We start from the raw sequence: 19,398 nt of genomic DNA, 5'->3' as shown, positions 1-19,398 counted from the left end.
TAAAGCTCAATACTCAACTAAAAATGGATCGGGGAACCTCACAGCAGCGCCTCCCGATGAATGAGGTTCTCCGATCCATCTTCCTTTTCGCGATGCCACATGATGGCACACAAAGGGCATGAGTGGGAAGTCAAGTGATTGCGGTACTTTGCACTGGAGTCAATGGGGGAACTTAAAGATCCGATGTGATGGTTGTTATCACCGCATGTCGCCAAGCGTCGTTTGTGTCGGGAAGTGGTAAAAAATGTTTTTATTAAATATGCAATAACCTACCAGTGCTTACAAAAATGATAAACTCTGACATATTCCTACTACATACCAAATAACATACAAAACATGAGTCTGTGCTAAATGTAAAATATGACACTGTTTATTTAATAAAGAATATTTGTTTGCGTGCTTGTGTATTTATGTATGTGGTGAGCCATCCATTGGTAACTTGTGCTAAAGCCTTAGGGCCGGTTTCCATTACAAAGTGATGCGAATGCGGCTACCCAGCCGCATAGCATCACTTCCGCCGCCGGCCGCATCACTTCCGCATCTCCCGATGCGGAAGTGTATTGGAGGAGGTGGGACCGTGGGACGCAGCTGCGGGCGGATGCGGCTGTGCGAGAATCTGCAACAACATGCATGCAGTGGAAACTCTTCCATTTGCGTGCATGTGTTTCAGCATGCACGCGGTGCGATGCGGCTATCACTCCTAGTGCACCACTCCTAGTGGAAATGGGCCCTTTAAGAGACTCAGATGAGTCTTCTTGCCTTTTTTTTTTTTTTTTTACTTACTCCTGCCCCATAAGCATGGGTATCTTCCTACGATGTCCTGTTCAGCCACGCTGAACTCTGGTAAGTGACTCAGTGACCTCAGCGTCGTACCTTCTGCGCATGTGTCGACCTTCTGTGCAAGCGCCAAAGGCCCAGACTGAGTCCGACTGAGCCGCGTGCCGGGAGTTGACGGCAGCTGAAAGGGAGATCGCAGAAGGACAGCGAGGGACACATCCATGCTTATGGGGCTGGAGGAGGCCCCGGGTAAGTAAAAAAAAAATAAAAAAAAAGGGCAGGAAGACTCATCTCTGAGTTTCTTTAAAGGGAATTGGAAGCAAGAGGTATATGGAGTCTGCCACACGTGAGGATATGTATTTTGTATAGTTCCTTTATTCCTGTGTGTCTGAGCATATTAATAGTGTGTATGAACACAGAGCGCATGTTTTTTTTTTCTAATTTGTACTTTTTTTTTTCTGTCACAAGGGAGGGGCTGATGTAGCTCCTATGTGACAGATTCTCTTTAAGCCCTGTACTCACCGTCCAACAGGTCCTGTGACATCCCCTTGATGACTGTCATCAAGCGATGCTACTTCCTGCCAGTAGGTATGCACGACGCTATATGTCGGGAGCAAACGAGGCTTCAAGCGTTCGCGGTACTTTGCACGGGAGTCTTCGGGGATATTATCGATCCGATCTGCCGTGGCGCTTGATATTGCTGCGTGATGCTAAGCGACGTTTGCGTGGTCATGTGACTGTTCCCACATTGCTATATCGTGGAAATGATCACTCTGCAATCAAAACATTGCAATGTGGGTAAATACTGACAGTACACTATCAAAAGCCAGGACATATTCAGGTAATTTACTGTATATGTGCAGAGAACACGTGACATTGCACATATACTTATTCGTCTCTTTAAAGCCACAAACTATAGTGTTGTGCCTTCTCATATATTCCATGCTTCTGCTTGGAATTGTTAGTCTGTTTCATAAGAAGTGTCTTGTATGCTTCTTATGTATTGTCATGGCTTTGTAACTTTTTCCCCTCCTGATCCTATTTTCAAAAACACAATGCAGTTTTTTCCGATTTTCCATAGTACAACTTTTCAGAAATCATCATGAAACTGTGAATCCAGGGCATTGGTTTTATGCAATACTGTAGAGAAAGACTAGACTGATGTAAACAGATAAAGGATACCTGTCTGATCCAGACAACTTGAGCAACCATCAGCTTTGTTTTGTTGGTTAATAATATACACGGCAGTTTGTACTTTCATCTCCTAACAGCAGTCAATATGCTTGGTATGTTTCATGCGCAATCCGAGAACAGTCTGTTCATTTGTTGTAGGGGAAATGCCTGTGTTGCCATCAAGTAGAAAAGAATATTGAAAGAGGTTCAGTGAGGCTTGTCGGACACTAATGCTGTTGTCATTTGAGAAGTAACAGAGCACATAGTTATGGTGTCCAGGAAAATTCTCCTATTTTCAATGTTTAATTTGCTTTATTTTGCTCCCTCTATTTAGCGGCATGATTCCTGCTTCCTTAATGTACAAGCTCATTTAAGACTGCAGGTGTTCAAAAGAATAATTCATTAAAGGGCAATTATTATGAGTTGGAGTTGAAGTTTTCTCAGTGCAGTTTGATAGCCAGAGAAAATAGAGTACAAGTAAGGTGCTATATTTTGTACTTCCTCAAATTGACTGTAACAAATGAGACTCCAATTTAAGAACTATATACATTTTAATGCCAAATGTTTGACACTAGATGAAAGGTCTACATGTATCATTCTGGTACACTAAATGATCTGCAATTACACTTCTCTGTTCAGGGATAGCTCACAGCTCAGTTTAAAGAGATGACTGGTTTGAATGTCTTCAAAGGTTTCAGCCTTCCTGAGTGAGCCATAACATAGTACACATGGTTCATTTACAGCTAATAATTTGCATGAAACCATTAAAGGCCAACTCCGGGCACAGTACTTAGCATAAATTCTTAATTTCTGGATTCTGCCCGTGCCTCAATGCTCATCCTGAAATTATTTTTAGGCGTTGTCCTTCCCACAAACAATACATAAAGACTGTTGTCCATTTTTTTAAAGTTTAGGAAAAACGTATTAATGCTACCAATAAACTGCCAGTTCTTGATTCCACCAGACGTTACAGAACTCACACAGTGCCTTCTGGGAGTTGGACCTATGCTACCAGTTGCCCTCCTTCCTGCAGCTACTTATGGGAGTTTAGTTGCTGCTAATCACCTTCCATACTACAGCACATTCCCTCACCTGTAACAACTACCTGTGTCTGTAGTGACCCATGGAGGATTGTGTGTCTAGAATGCCTATAACAATGGGAACACAATGCAATTGGAAAGCAACTCCACGCTTTATCCGCGCATACAGTGAGGCATACAGTCAATTAAAAGTATGCTTTACTGTTACATCGCTTTTTTTGCGGGTTCCCACCTCATGAAGATGCTGCACACTGTTATTCCGCACCCGCTTACACTTTACAATGTGGCCATTCTGTCGCAATGCACCACTGTAAATGTGGCTTTAGGTTTTCGCTGACTTTTAGCAATGTATTTTAGAAAGATCTAAAATGGTTATCAGTGGACATGCAGTAGGCTTCATCTACCCATATCATCTCATGTATACTGCCGTGTTTTTCTTGTGTTTTAGCTTGTTCTTCTTGCAGTGTTTAAACACCTTTTAAATTGTAAAAGCAAAGGAGCATTTTGTCAAAACTGCCATATTTTGGAGTAAATTAGAACTGTGCAGTAAAACACACATATTACCTTTATTTGTGTCCTTATGTTAGTAATGAGTTATTCATATTTTGTAAGGTTAAATCATCAGGCCTAAACTCTTGCACAGGAAACAAGAAAAGCACATAGAAATCCAATCAGTGTGTATTTAGAGAGAACAGGCTGTCTAATTATCTTGTCTTATCTGCAAGTAATCACAAATGTAATTTGAGCTGTCAGCTCTGTCCGAACTGTGCCGAGTTGTGTGCTAATATGTAAACACAGGAGGTTAACGCTTTCTGTGCTCCTATAAAACCAGGAAGTAGACACTGCATATTTGCAGAGCAGAGCAATGCGCACAGCGGGTGTTTTTACTCACCTCCTGGGGATCCCGACATCGGCTGCCATTCTTCTTCCTCTCCTCCAAGGCTCTGCTTTCCCCTGGGGAGATTGCCAGCTGTCATCATGGCGACAGCTGGCAATCTCACTATAGGGTTACAGCGCTACTTGGAGGATGGAGGGAGAACTGCAGCACTGGATCTCAGAGTGGTGAGTGTGTGCTGGGGCTGCTGCAGATCTCTCTGCGGTGTGATTTTTCCAGGGTCTATTTATGACAAGTTTATTCCTAGAGTGGTCAAATCCCGGGAGGCAAATAGCCAACAAGCCTATCAATAAGTAAATACAGATGCTCAGTTTGATCACATCCCACTGTTCCAATGAAATTGTGTTCCCTGGTGAGCATAGACTATGCTAGTTCCAGAATTAAACCTGCATTTGGCCCAACGCGTTTCCATATCTATTCAGACCATGATGCCCATAAATTAGGAGCTACTGCTGTCATGTTGGTATAATTTGGTGCACTGGGTATGTATTAAACACATTTGTTAAAATTATAACAATTGCATAAGGTTAAAATTCATATTTATATATACACTATATCACTGCAGTATGTGAATGCAAAGTTTGCAGATGTGATAAAGTTCATGTTATGATCTCTGCAATTATTGGAACTATAGGCAAAACCTGATCCATAACATTTACACCAATATTCTTCATATAAAAAGCACTGTTAATGATGATGGGAAAGGATTATAACAGACTGGACAGCAGGCTGTACTTTATGCATAAAAGCTGGAGGAAAGCAGTGAAGGTGTGGCTATTAGGAACCAATTATATTCTTTCTCATCGACATTTTAAACAAGTACCAGTTTATTTACTCCTGGCTACATATATTATGCAGGTCATATTATTTGGAATGTGTGATATCAGTGCAAACTTTTAGAACATGTATGATGCTTTACTATTTCTATTACAAGGGTGGCAGCCTGATAAAGGCTCAGATTAATGATAGTTCCCACAAAGGCCAACTAGAAGACCTTGGCAGAGATGAATTGTCTAAGGAGAAGTAACATTTTACAAGCTCTCTAACAGCAGGTGTCCTCCTTTTTCATCCCAGGCCCCCTTCTGATGTCACTACCTCTAACAGCATTGCAGCATATGAGCTCATCATAAATAACACAAAATAAGTTAGGGGTTATTTAGAGAAACCACAGGCTCCTTGTAGGTTCATTGAAAGTTAATATCACTGACCTTCCTTATTGAACTCTCTTTATAAAAGACAACTGAAAGTTCAAGTGCACACTGGGTTGCTAGAGAAACTAGAGTTAGATAAGATACAGAGGCTGGGGTTGTGTATGTGTGTCTGCACTTTTGGCATGTCAAGTTGGAGTACATAGGCATAAAGTTCTGTGCCTAGCCCCTGATGATTTAATTGTTTTCGTAAACTATTTTGCATCTACATAGTGAAGAGTTTACCGACTGTGAAAAGCATATTTGCTTTCACCATGTATTTGAAGGTTTTGTATTGTAAAGTCACGCGCATGCACGCGTCCGTGCACGCGCGGCGGTGGCGGCAGACAGCAGGCATTAATGCAGGATGTAGATTCTACGTCCTAGAAAACAGGGGGGGGGGCTAATTAGGACATAGAATCTACATCCTGAAACTTTGATCAGTTAATAAGAGTTAATTGGTATGTAGCTTGATCAAAATAAATGATATTTTGTGTGGATTGTAGTACCCACAAATAAACCGCATAAAGAAGAGGCCAAAATGTAGTTGTAAAGATTGTTATTATATTATAGGGCATATAGTGCAAGTATAATTGACATTATGTTCTTTAAAGAGGAACTGTCAGCCATACTATCTCAGAAAAAAAACACATATATGAGTAGATAAATACTTTCTCTACTTAAATAACATATGTGTTGCACTGTCCACGTTTTTAGTAATTTTTCTACTGTAAAAAAAGAGAAAATCCTTCTTAGCATTTCCCATTTTAAGTTTACCTATTTTGAAGCCAATTCTGATCTAATTTCCTCCCTTAGTCTCCTCTGCCTGATTTGCCCGCCCTTCACTATAGAAGGTGCATTGTCTCAGCATGAGACATATTGGCCAATCGGAGATGAACAGAGGTGTGGGAGGGAAAGAGGCTTCAGCCAATCGGGCTGCTTTAGTTAAGTCTGAGGGGAAGTACAGGAGCAAAAAAGGACAACCCAGCATGCCCTGCAACTTCCTTTTTGTATATCAAATTTTGTGTGTATCAAATAAGATTCAGGTAAATTGGGGCATGATCATTTATCAACAAGAAATGTAATAGAGATTTTAACTATTGGATTGCCTGGTTAGCATCCTTATTACTTGTTTACCATATAAAAATGAAGAATTAATTTTTGATTTTATGCCCGACAGTTACTCTTTAATGTAACCTCAAACATTTCCATGATATAGCCAATATAAAATACTGAGAGCCCTTTTCACCGCTTATAGCCGTAATAAATATATAAATAAATAAATAAATAACGTTGAAGTCTATGGTGGAGCCCTTTATAAACAACTTGGAGCCGGTTTCAACTGATGCTGTCAAAAAAATGCCAATCTTCCATTTCAGAACGAAGTTTGTACAAATTTACAAATCTGAAAGAGCTGGTTTTGCTTTTGCCTAGCATCAGTTCACAGCTCTTTGCAGCTCTATGGTTTTGATTTGGAAAACAGCAATGCTTTCAGCCTGTGAGCTGCTGACAAACATTTACTTAAAAGATTGGCATTTATTATCCTCAGATAGATATTGTTGGCAGTATGGCTAAACTGTGAATAACCTTAGACTTGGCTTGAAATTAGTATGCAGTGAAGGCTTGGCCATCTGTCCAAGATTCAGGACTTTTTAGCATCCCCCTTCAGTCGTAACAATAACATGTAGATACGTTTGCCTAGTGTGAAAAGGAATTGTTATAACTTTGTCCAAGACTACAGTTTTGCATAAGACATTCATATGGCAAATTGTACTTGGCAAGGCATTAGTGTAGTCATCATTAACTATCAGCCAACCGTAGATAATCTTTTTTTGTGTTTTCCTAAAGTATATTTGTTTAACAGCAGCTTCCATTAAATAAAGCACGGAAACAAATCTTGTATTGTAAAGTTAAATGCTATTGAATACAAATGTTAGAAATTACTGGGCTGTTTTTAGCTGAAATCTTAGTGGATAAAACTGCAATTGTTGCATTAGTAAAAAACAAAAGTAATGATTTAGTATACATTTTGGGTTCATTTTGCCACTGCAATATACAAAGGTTCTGTATATTAACAAGCTCTCCATAGCACTAGACTTGCTAAGATATGATTGATAAAGATATCCTCAGCCCAGGGCTTTGTCATATAATAATAAGAAGGTGATACATTTTCATTTCAAAAACAGTGTTGAGGTGAGGGTTGGTCATCCACATAATTGACTCTGTACATTGTAAAAAAAAAAACCTGTTGTTTGGGGTAATGCTTTCAGCACACATTCTGATGTCTCTGGAAACATTTATAGTTTGTCATTTCATTCTGCAACTGATACATTTTTGTAAGACTCACAGAAATTAAAGTGAGCCAATAGGAGTAGATAATATGTTTAAAAGAAGCTTTATGATGGACTGCCATGCAGCTTGTAACAGATGACTGCAGTGTCTTGTTCAAAACCCAGAACTTCACACAAGTACTGTTACCCCTCACTTTGAAATCCTGTGGAAATAAGAACTTTAAGAAAACGTGGTATCTATGTGTAACCTCTCCATTCCTGCTTGCAAAATGGTGCTCAAATGTGTTACATTGGTATACCTAGATACAGTGGCGTAGCTAAGGAGCTCTGGGCCCCGATGCAAGTTTTACAATGGGGCCCCCCAAGCACTCTATACATAATAATTGGTACGACGCACCAAAACCTGCCAATGGCAACTACAGTGTCAGAGGTGCAAGAAGGGGATGGGGAACACGTTGTTAATGATTACCACTATTCAAAGTATCTATAGAAGTGATTATTATGAGCACAGGACCAATAGAGGGCAAAAACTGTAGTTGAGGGAGGGCCTTTCGGGGCCCCTCTGGCCCAAGGGCCCTGATGCGGCCGCTACCTCTGCACCCCCTATTGCTACGCCCCTGCCTAGATATCTTCTTTTGAGAAGTCGTTAAATTTAAAACTATGGACAAAAAAACCTATGTTTCTCCCTATGGGAATACTTCTATCAAAATGATACATTTGTAAGAACAGCAAAAAAAAGACTTATTTTTGCTATTCAAAACAAATTTTTATATGCCTTCCCCATGTGAGGGCCTATTTCCTCTACACATGGTGCGATGCGGCTACATAGACGTAACGCACGGCAACTGTACTAAAACCAATGCACAGCAACGGAACAGTTTCCATTGCATGCTGGTTATGTGGAGCAGTGCGGAGCGATCAGAAAATTTGCAGCAAGCTGCAGATTCTCGCATGGCCGCATTGCCCGCCGTCTCCTCCTATACACTTCCCCGATGCAAGTCGCATCGCATCCCTTCTGCAAGTGGAAAAGGGCCCTTACTGCCTTGTTGGATTTAATTGTTAGTATTTGAGTTTTGGTGTGTTTACTATTCTGCTAGGTCTACTAATACATTCCTAACCTTTTTTAAATGCCTTGTGCAGTTTGCATTTGAGTTGCTTTTTCGGCTCCCTTCTCAAGATTGCCTTGGCAGAGTGGTCTTGTTCTCGCTGAGGCATTTCTGGTTCTTTGTGTGAACTAGTGTGCATTACCAGTCTTTATCCCTGCCATCCAAATTGTGTTTGGGATTTAGCCCTCTCATCATGTTCGTTGTGTTGTGGGCAGCAATAGTCATAATTTTACCTTTAGCTAGTCTGTTTAGCAGTTAGTCTGCTTTTTGGGTTTGCCTTCTGAATCTGTCTTGTGTTCTAGTTCTGCATTTAAGCTTTTGCCCTTTGGTTTATTTGTAGTCTGCTTCCCTGCTGTATTCTTATTTTTACATTGTGTTCATGCCTTCAGATTATCATTAGTGATGCTCAAATACCCCTTTTTAAAATTCGAGTTTGGTCGAATTCGAATAGTAAATTATTCGAGGTCAGTCGAATATTCGAGTCGAATAATTTTTACTATTCGATTCGACCTCGGACTTCGAGCTCACTATTTGAGTCGGTATTCGAGCTAACTATTCGAGCTGACTATTCGAATTGGCCTTAAATAGCTTCCCAACACTTGTTTTGAGGGTTAATGATGCAAGAAACATATTTTTTTCCAAGTGACAACAGCAAGTGATTATGTGGGGATGTTCCTTTAAAAAAAAAAAAAGGTGAAAAGAGAAGTTGTGTCCAGAATTTTGTTCAGTACTGTATATACTTCTTCTTCTTCTTCTTCTTTATCTTCTATATCTTCTTCTTCTTCTTCTATATCTTCTTCTTCTTCTTCATTTTCTTCTTCTTCTTCTTCATCTTCTTCATCTTCATCTTCTTCATCTTCTTCATCTTCTTCATCTTCATCTTCTTCATCTTCTTCTTCATCTTCTTCATCTTCTTCATCTTCATCTTCTTCATCTTCTTCTTCATCTTCTTCATCTTCATCTTCTTCATCTTCTTCTTCTTCTTCTTCTTCATCTTCTTCTTCATCTTCTTCATCTTCTTCTTCATCTTCTTCATCTTCATCTTCTTCATCTTCTTCTTCATCTTCTTCATCTTCTTCATCTTCATCTTCTTCATCTTCTTCTTCATCTTCTTCATCTTCATCTTCTTCATCTTCATCTTCTTCATCTTCTTCTTCTTCTTCTTCTTCTTCTTCATCTTCTTCATCTTCTTCTTCATCTTCTTCATCTTCTTCTTCATCTTCTTCATCTTCTTCTTCATCTTCTTCATCTTCTTCTTCATCTTCTTCATCTTCATCTTCTTCATCTTCTTCTTCATCTTCTTCATCTTCATCTTCTTCATCTTCTTCATCTTCATCTTCTTCATCTTCTTCTTCATCTTCTTCATCTTCTTCATCTTCATCTTCTTCATCTTCTTCTTCATCTTCTTCATCTTCATCTTCTTCATCTTCTTCTTCTTCTTCTTCTTCATCTTCTTCTTCATCTTCTTCATCTTCTTCTTCATCTTCTTCATCTTCATCTTCTTCATCTTCTTCTTCATCTTCTTCATCTTCTTCATCTTCATCTTCTTCATCTTCTTCTTCATCTTCTTCATCTTCATCTTCTTCATCTTCTTCTTCTTCTTCTTCTTCTTCTTCTTCTTCATCTTCTTCTTCATCTTCTTCATCTTCTTCTTCATCTTCTTCATCTTCATCTTCTTCATCTTCATCTTCTTCATCTTCTTCTTCATCTTCTTCATCTTCTTCATATTCATCTTCTTCATCTTCTTCTTCATCTTCTTCATCTTCATCTTCTTCATCTTCTTCTTCTTCTTCTTCTTCTTCTTCTTCTTCTTCTTCTTCATCTTCTTCTTCTTCATCTTCTTCATCTTCTTCTTCATCTTCTTCATCTTCATCTTCTTCATCTTCATCTTCATCTTCATCTTCTTCATCTTCTTCTTCATCTTCTTCTTCTTCTTCTTCTTCTTCTTCATCTTCTTCTTCATCTTCTTCATCTTCTTCTTCATCTTCTTCATCTTCTTCTTCATCTTCTTCATCTTCTTCTTCATCTTCTTCATCTTCATCTTCATCTTCATCTTCTTCATCTTCATCTTCTTCATCTTCTTCTTCTTCTTCTTCTTCATCATCTTCTTCTTCTTCTTCTTCTTCTTCATCTTCTTCATCTTCTTCTTCATCTTCTTCATCTTCTTCTTCATCTTCTTCTTCATCTTCTTCATCTTCTTCTTCATCTTCTTCATCTTCTTCTTCATCTTCTTCATCTTCTTCTTCTTCTTCATCTTCTTCTATATCGTCTTCTTCGTCACTTATTTCTCTTTTCATTTTTTTTTTTTTAAAGAAATGCAGCTATTTTTGAGCGTAACAACAAATAGCTGGTGGCGCACGCATGTTGGAAGCGCCATTGTATGTGCTCCCTGGCAGTGGAAACACACAGACAGCAGGAGGTAAATTTAGCAGCAGGAGGAGGAGGATGAGTGTGTGGCAGCATGCAGTCAATGAGGCAGGCAGTGTGACATAATAGCCCTGGTACCTAGCGGTGATACCATGGCTGTAAATAAACACAACAGGAGGTCCCAGACAGCGGTCGTGCAGCCCACATTGTGTCCAATACACAACTGGGACAACACAGTTTTCAACCCGGGCACCTCAGAAAAATTAAACCTTTTTTTGTAATGGTTTTGTAGTTTTGGTTTTACAACCAATTACACAGATATATAGCTATTTTTTGACGTAATAGCTGGTGGCAGAGTGGCAGCAGAAGGTAAATCTGTGTACCCTGGCGGTGGGAAACACAGACAGACAGCAGCAGCAGCAGGAGGAGGAATGGAGGAGAGTAATTATGTGAGCAGCTATTGTTTGACGTAATAGCTGGTGGCAGTGTGGCAGCAGAAGGTAATTCTGTGTACCCTGGCAGTGGGAAACACAGACAGACAGCAGCAGCAGGAGGAATGGAGGAGTAGTGTGAGTGTGGCAGCAGGTAGGCAGCGTGACATAATAGCCCTGGTACCTAGCGGTGATACCAGGGCCGTAAATAAACACAACAGGAGGTCCCAGACAGCGGTCGTGCAGCCCACATTGTGTCCAATACACAACTGGGACAACACAGTTTTCAACCCGGGCACCTCAGAAAAATTAAACCTTTTTTTTTTTTTAATGGTTTTTTGGTTTTTGGTTTTACAACCAATTTAGCTATTTTTGGACGTAATAGCTGGTGGCAGAGTGGCAGCAGAAGAAGGTAATTTTGTGTACCCTGACAGTGGGAAACACAGACAGACAGCAGCAGCAGGAGGAGGAATGGAGGAGTAGGCGAGCAGCTATTGTTTGACGTAATAGCTGGTGGCAGAGTGGCAGCAGAAGGTAAATCATCTGTGTACCCTGGCAGTGGGAAACACAGACAGACAGCAGCAGCAGCAGCAGGAGGAGGTATGGAGGAGCAGTGTGAGTGTGGCAGCAGGTAGGCAGCGTGACATAATAGCCCTGGTACCTAGCGGTGATACCAGGGCCGTAAATAAACACAACAGGAGGTCCCAGACAGCGGTCGTGCAGCCCACATTGTGTCCAATACACAACTGGGACAACACAGTTTTCAACCCGGGCACCTCAGAAAAATTAAACCTTTTTTTGTAATGGTTTTGTAGTTTTGGTTTTACAACCAATTACACAGATATATAGCTATTTTTTGACGTAATAGCTGGTGGCAGAGTGGGAGCAGAAGGTAAATCTGTGTACCCTGGCGGTGGGAAACACACACAGACAGACAGCAGCAGCAGCAGGAGGAGGAATGGAGGAGAGTAATTATGTGAGCAGCTATTGTTTGACGTAATAGCTGGTGGCAGTGTGGCAGCAGAAGGTAATTCTGTGTACCCTGGCAGTGGGAAACACAGACAGACAGCAGCAGCAGGAGGAATGGAGGAGTAGTGTGAGTGTGGCAGCAGGTAGGCAGCGTGACATAATAGCCCTGGTACCTAGCGGTGATACCAGGGCCGTAAATAAACACAACAGGAGGTCCCAGACAGCGGTCGTGCAGCCCACATTGTGTCCAATACACAACTGGAACAACACAGTTTTCAACCCGGGCACCTCAGAAAAATTAAACCTTTTTTTTTTTTAATGGTTTGTTTGGTTTCGGTTTTGCAACCAATATAGCTATTGTTTGACGTAATAGCTGGTGGCAGAGTGGCAGCAGAAGAAGGTCATTCTGTGTACCCTGGCAGTGGGAAACACAGACAGACAGCAGAAGGGCAGTACACAGCAGCCCACTGTAGGTGTAAAATGTGTGGCTGCAGGCGACGTAATAGTCAAAGTGAACCAGGCTGGCTTAGTGAGCAGGAGCCAGGAGGTGGTAAAGGGTGGTAAGGCACATTAACGATGGTTCCGGCAGCCAGTTCATGTCCCCCTCTCGCCGACAACAGGGGCCAGGAACTCGCCTTCCACCCACGCCTGGTTCATCTTGAGAAACGTCAGTCTGTCCACAGACTTGTGAGACAGACGTGAGCGTTTCTCGGTGACCACGCCACCAGCTGCACTGAAGCAGCGCTCGGACAGCACGCTGGAAGGGGGGCAGGACAGCACTTCCAGGGCGTACTGCGCTAGCTCGCTCCAGATCTCCATGCGCTTGACCCAATACTCCATGGGATCAACAGGGGCATCGCTGTCAAGCCCGCTGTACGACCCCATGTAGTCAGCCACCATGCGGGTCAGGCGCTGGCTGTGACCGGAGGAGGATGCTGCTGCATGCATCTCCTCTCTAGTCACTGCTGCCGGAGCCTCTACAGTCCTGTAGAGCTCGTGGCTGAGAGACAGCAGGTCTGTGGGGCGCTTGCTGCTGCTGGATGCAGGCACCTGCTGCTGCCTCTGTGCTGGCTGCTGGACAGTGGGGGTGGAAGGCTGGGGGAAGGCTTCCTCCAAGCGCTCAACAAGGGCCTGCTGCAAGCTCCTTATTTGTTGCGCTGGGTCTCCTCCTGCAGGCGGCAGGAACTGGCTCAACTTCCCCTTGAGGCGTGGGTCCAACATCATGCTGATCCAGATGTCCTCCCTCTGCTTCATCTGGATCACCCTGGGGTCCCTGCGCAGGCACGCCAGCATGTGCGCTGCCATTGGGAAGAGGCGGGCCACGTCTGCTGGCACATCGACGTCAGTGCTGTCCTCATCCTCCTCCTCTGCCGCCTCATCCTCTCTCCACCCCCGCACCAACTCAGCTGCGCTGTGCTGATCCCCCTCATCAGCAGCCAGGTCAGGGACCTCCACCAAGTCCTCCTCCTCCTCCCCCTCAGAGGTGGACTGCGCAGCTGGTTGCCGCTCCTGCTGGTCCAAGGCTGCCGCTCCCTGTTCCAGCAAACCATCGAGGGCCCTGTTCAGCAGAGAAACCAGGGGCACCCACTCGCAGACCATAGCATGGTCCCTGCTCACCATGTTTGTGGCCTGCAGGAAGGGAGCCAGCACAAAGCACACCTGCTGCATGTGCCTCCAGTCATCATCGGGGACGATGGACGGGATGTTGCTGGTCTTGTCCCTTCTCCGAGCTGCGGAAACAGTGGCCAGGGCAAGGTACTGGTTGACAGCGTGCCTCTGTTCAACCATACGCTCCAACATCGCCAGGGTGGAGTTCCAGCGAGTCGGAACGTCAATGATCAGCCGATGGCGTGGCAGATCCAGCTCCTTTTGCACGTCTTCCAGGCTCGCACAGGCTGCAGCCGAGCGCCGGAAGTGACGCACAACATTCCTTGCCGTTTCCAGCAGTTCGCCCATCCCCTGGTAGGTGCGCAGGAACTTCTGCACCACCAGGTTCAGCACGTGGGCAAGACAGGGGATGTGGGTCAGGTTTCCCCTGTCTATGGCAGCAACCAGATTGGCCCCATTGTCGGACACCACCTCTCCGACTCTGAGGCCTCTGGGGGTCAGCCAAATCCTCTCCTGCTCCTGGAGTTTGGCCAACACGTGGGCTGCCGTCAGCTTGGTCTTGCCAAGGCTGACCAAGTGCAGCAGCGCTTGGCAGTGGCGGGCCTTCACGCTGCTGCTGAGGCGGGGGGTTTGGCCAGGTGTGGCGGAGGATGGCAGAGGATCGGAGGAACCCGCTGCAGTTCCCCTGACCCTGCGGGGTGGCACCACCCACTGTGTTGCTGCTGCTGCTGCTGCTGTGCCCGCTGCTGCTCTCCCATCCTCACCCCCTTCCACCAAGCTGACCCAGTGGACAGTGAAGGACAGGTAGCGGCCTGTCCCGAAGCGGCTGCTCCAGGAGTCCATGGTGACGTGGACCCTTTCACCAACCGCGTGCTCCAGCCCTCGCTCCACATTGGCCATCACAAAGCGGTGCAGTGCTGGAATGGCCTTGCGGGAGAAAAAGTGTCTGCTGGGGAGCTGCCAGTCTGGGGCTGCACAAGCAAGCAGCGCCCGCATGTCGCTCCCCTCCTGCACGAGCGTGTACGGCAGGAGTTGGGAGCACATGGCCCGTGCCAGCAAGCCGTTCAGCTGCCGCACGCGACGGCTGCTGGGAGGCAGAGCCCTAACCACCCCCTGGAAGGACTCGCTCAAAAGGCTCTGGCGTGGCCTTTTGCTGACACGGGAATCACCAGACACAGCGGAGGAGGCCACTGAGGACTGGCTGCCAGAACAGGCCTCAGTGTCGGCGGCAGGAGTTGCAGAGGGGGGAGGAGCAGTGCGTTTCCGCACTCCTGCTGGTGCTGCTGGAGGAGCAGGAGGGCGGGTGGCTGCTGTTGCTGCTGCTGAAGGCTGTGCAGTGATGGGTGTGGTGCCACTGCCAGCACCAGATGCCTTCAGCCTCTGGAACTCCTCATGCTGGTGGAAATGTTTAGCCGCAAGGTGGTTGATCAGCGAGCTGGTGCTGAACTTTAAGGGGTCTGCACCTCTGCTCAACTTCCGCTGACAGTGGTTGCAAGTGGCGTACTTGCTGTACACAGTGGGCATGGTGAAAAAGCGCCAGATTGGTGACAGAAACATCCCCCTACGGCATGGAAGCGCTGCTGCCTGTCTCCCTGTGGTGGTTGGGGGGGGGGCTTGGGTGCGGCTGGTGGTGGTACTGGCTGATGCTGCTGCTGCTGCTGCTGAGCCTGAGACACCAGCAGGCTGTGGGTCGCTGCCAATGCTTGCAATGATGCGCCTCCTTGCAAGGCCCACAAGCGCATCCTCCTCCTCCTCCGAGCTGCTGAGGACGACATCCCCTGGAGGTGGTGGCACCCAGTCTCTGTCTGTCACCGGGTCATCAACATCATCCTCCCCCTCCTCAAACATGTCCTGCTGGGATGATGACCCCCCAAACTCCTCTCCTGATGCATGGATGGGCTGCTTGACTGTCGCCACAGTCTTGCTGTCCAATCCCTCATCCCCCAAAGTGCCCATCAGCATCTCCTCCTCAAAATCGCCAACAACAGCAGACAATTGACTCATCATGCCTGGGGTCAAAAGAGTGCTGAATGAGAGGTCGGCGACTGACGGTGAACTGGCCTCCTCCCCAGACCCTGCTGGGCGGCTGCTGCGAACAGGGGTGGTGGTGGTGGTGGTGGTGAGGGTGGAGGCCTCGGATGCAGAGCTGATGGCGGGCTGCTCATCCTCCGTCATGAGTTGCACCACAGTGTCTGCATCCTTTTCCTCAATGGGACGTTTCCGACCCGGCTGGAGGAAAATGGGAGCAGGTGCTACACGCTGCTGCTGCTGTGTCTCTGCAGCGTGAGTTGCAGATGCTCCTGCTGGGCGGCGCCCAAGGCGTCCACGGCCAGTGGCTATGGGAGGAATGTTAGCCACTGACGCTGCTGCTGCTGCTGCGGAACTGTGCATGGTGGCGCGCCCGCGGCCGCGGCTTGCCACAATGCTGCTCCCTCTCCTCCTGATTCCCTTGCTGCCCTTCCCCTTGCCCAAACCGCGCTGGCTGCCACTTCCAGACATCTTAAATGTTTTGGGCGTATAGACAAAAGTTTTGTAAAAGGGCGGGTGAAAAGTGGGGTACTTTAATGGAGTGGGTTGGTTGGTGAGGTGACTGAGTGAGTGTCCCCTAGTACAGTAAGTAAGTAGTAACAGTCAGGAAGTACAACTAGCAGTTACAATAATCAGTAGTAATCACAAGTAAATTTAGTGTGTGTACACTCAGACAGTGAGTGCACGCACGCAGGAGCTAGTAGCCTATGAACACAGTGACTGAGTGTCCTAGACTCCTAGTACAGTAAGAGTAAGTAGTAACAGTAAGTAGAACTAACTAATTACAATAATCAATCAGCGATCAGAAGGAAATGGAGTGTGGGTGGTGTGTGTACACTCAGACAGTGAGTGACCGCACGCAGGAGCTAGTAGCCTATGAACACAGTGACTGAGTGTCCTAGACTCCTAGTACAGTAAGAGTAAGTAGTAACAGTAAGTACAACTAACTAATTACAATAATCAATCAGCGATCAGAAGGAAATGGAGTGTGGGTGGTGTGTGTACACTCAGACAGTGAGTGACCGCACGCAGGAGCTAGTAGCCTATGAACACAGTGACTGAGTGTCCTAGACTCCTAGTACAGTAAGAGTAAGTAGTAACAGTAAGTACAACTAACTAATTACAATAATCAATCAGCGATCAGAAGGAAATGGAGTGTGGGTGGTGTGTGTACACTCAGACAGTGAGTGACCGCACGCAGGAGCTAGTAGCCTATGAACACAGTGACTGAGTGTCCTAGACTCCTAGTACAGTAAGAGTAAGTAGTAACAGTAAGTAGAACTAACTAATTACAATAATCAATCAGCGATCAGAAGGAAATGGAGTGTGGGTGGTGTGTGTACACTCAGACAGTGAGTGACCGCACGCAGGAGCTAGTAGCCTATGAACACAGTGACTGAGTGTCCTAGACTCCTAGTACAGTAAGAGTAAGTAGTAACAGTAAGTAGAACTAACTAATTACAATAATCAATCAGCGATCAGAAGGAAATGGAGTGTGGGTGGTGTGTGTACACTCAGACAGTGAGTGACCGCACGCAGGAGCTAGTAGCCTATGAACACAGTGACTGAGTGTCCTAGACTCCTAGTACAGTAAGAGTAAGTAGTAACAGTAAGTAGAACTAACTAATTACAATAATCAATCAGCGATCAGAAGGAAATGGAGTGTGGGTGGTGTGTGTACACTCAGACAGTGAGTGACCGCACGCAGGAGCTAGTAGCCTATGAACACAGTGACTGAGTGTCCTAGACTCCTAGTACAGTAAGAGTAAGTAGTAACAGTAAGTAGAACTAACTAATTACAATAATCAATCAGCGATCAGAAGGAAATGGAGTGTGGGTGGTGTGTGTACACTCAGACAGTGAGTGACCGCACGCAGGAGCTAGTAGCCTATGAACACAGTGACTGAGTGTCCTAGACTCCTAGTACAGTAAGAGTAAGTAGTAACAGTAAGTAGAACTAACTAATTACAATAATCAATCAGCGATCAGAAGGAAATGGAGTGTGGGTGGTGTGTGTACACTCAGACAGTGAGTGACCGCACGCAGGAGCTAGTAGCCTATGAACACAGTGACTGAGTGTCCTAGACTCCTAGTACAGTAAGAGTAAGTAGTAACAGTAAGTAGAACTAACTAATTACAATAATCAATCAGCGATCAGAAGGAAATGGAGTGTGGGTGGTGTGTGTACACTCAGACAGTGAGTGACCGCACGCAGGAGCTAGTAGCCTATGAACACAGTGACTGAGTGTCCTAGACTCCTAGTACAGTAAGAGTAAGTAGTAACAGTAAGTACAACTAACTAATTACAATAATCAATCAGCGATCAGAAGGAAATGGAGTGTGGGTGGTGTGTGTACACTCAGACAGTGAGTGACCGCACGCAGGAGCTAGTAGCCTATGAACACAGTGACTGAGTGTCCTAGACTCCTAGTACAGTAAGAGTAAGTAGTAACAGTAAGTAGAACTAACTAATTACAATAATCAATCAGCGATCAGAAGGAAATGGAGTGTGGGTGGTGTGTGTACACTCAGACAGTGAGTGACCGCACGCAGGAGCTAGTAGCCTATGAACACAGTGACTGAGTGTCCTAGACTCCTAGTACAGTAAGAGTAAGTAGTAACAGTAAGTAGAACTAACTAATTACAATAATCAATCAGCGATCAGAAGGAAATGGAGTGTGGGTGGTGTGTGTACACTCAGACAGTGAGTGACCGCACGCAGGAGCTAGTAGCCTATGAACACAGTGACTGTCTGACTGAGTGTCCTAGACTCCTAGTACAGTAAGAGTAAGTAGTAACAGTAAGTACAACTAACTAACAATAATCTATCAGTAATCAGAAGGAAATAGAGTGTGTGTACACACAGACAGTGAGTGAGTGCACACACGCAGGAGCTAGCTAGTAGCCTATAAACAGTGACAGTCAGTGAGTGTCCTACTCCTAGTACAGTATAACTACAATACTATTAGTAAAGGACAGCAGAAATACTGGTATAGATGAGAGAAATAAACAGAGGACAGCTGCCCACAGAGGCAAGGCCCCCCTGAGGCCTAAACCTGTAAGCTTGCAGCAGCTGCCTGTCTCTAATGTAACACACAAGCTACTAACTAAAATACAATGTCTATCTAACTAACAACAATATAGGTGTATATGGCAGGTGTAGGTGAGCAAAAACGCTAGGTAAATGATCACAATAGAGCACTTGCTAAGCCAAAGCACAAAGGAGCAACTCTCTCTCTGTACAAGTCTCAGGCAAGCATGGAGAAACGTAACATGGCGGCCGCTATTTATAGGGTAGGGGCTGGCCAGGGTCCCCCTCTGTGATTGGCTGCCATCAGAGGGCCTGGGAGCCCTCTGATTGGCTCTAAGGACATCAATCTGGGCTATGACGCTATTCGAGCTCGGTACCGAGCTCGAATAGCGCCGAGTTGCTCGAATAGCTCGAATAGTGAATGGGCTATTCGAGTGTACTCGGATAGCCCATTCGAATAGCTCCAGCTATTCGGAGCTCGAATACCGAGCTCGA

General features: G+C 45.1%; 2 protein-coding genes across 20 annotated transcripts in view; both read left to right on the top strand.

Annotated features, from left to right (window-relative positions):
* Positions 1 to 19,398, top strand: part of FOXP2 (forkhead box P2) — a 314,143-nt gene that overhangs the window by 39,097 nt on the left and 255,648 nt on the right. The gene's annotated exons all lie outside the window — the stretch shown is intronic.
* LOC137561428 (uncharacterized) lies at positions 9,568 to 10,599 on the top strand (the record flags this gene model as incomplete). The annotated part of the gene is made up of 1 exon (XM_068272729.1): positions 9,568 to 10,599. A coding segment is annotated over one exon (1,032 nt), but the record flags the coding sequence as incomplete, so codon positions are not given.

The sequence above is a fragment of the Hyperolius riggenbachi genome, chromosome 3 (genome assembly GCF_040937935.1).
Source record: "Hyperolius riggenbachi isolate aHypRig1 chromosome 3, aHypRig1.pri, whole genome shotgun sequence".
Lineage (NCBI taxonomy): Eukaryota > Metazoa > Chordata > Amphibia > Anura > Hyperoliidae > Hyperolius > Hyperolius riggenbachi.
This window is presented reverse-complemented; position numbering and strand designations above follow the sequence as displayed.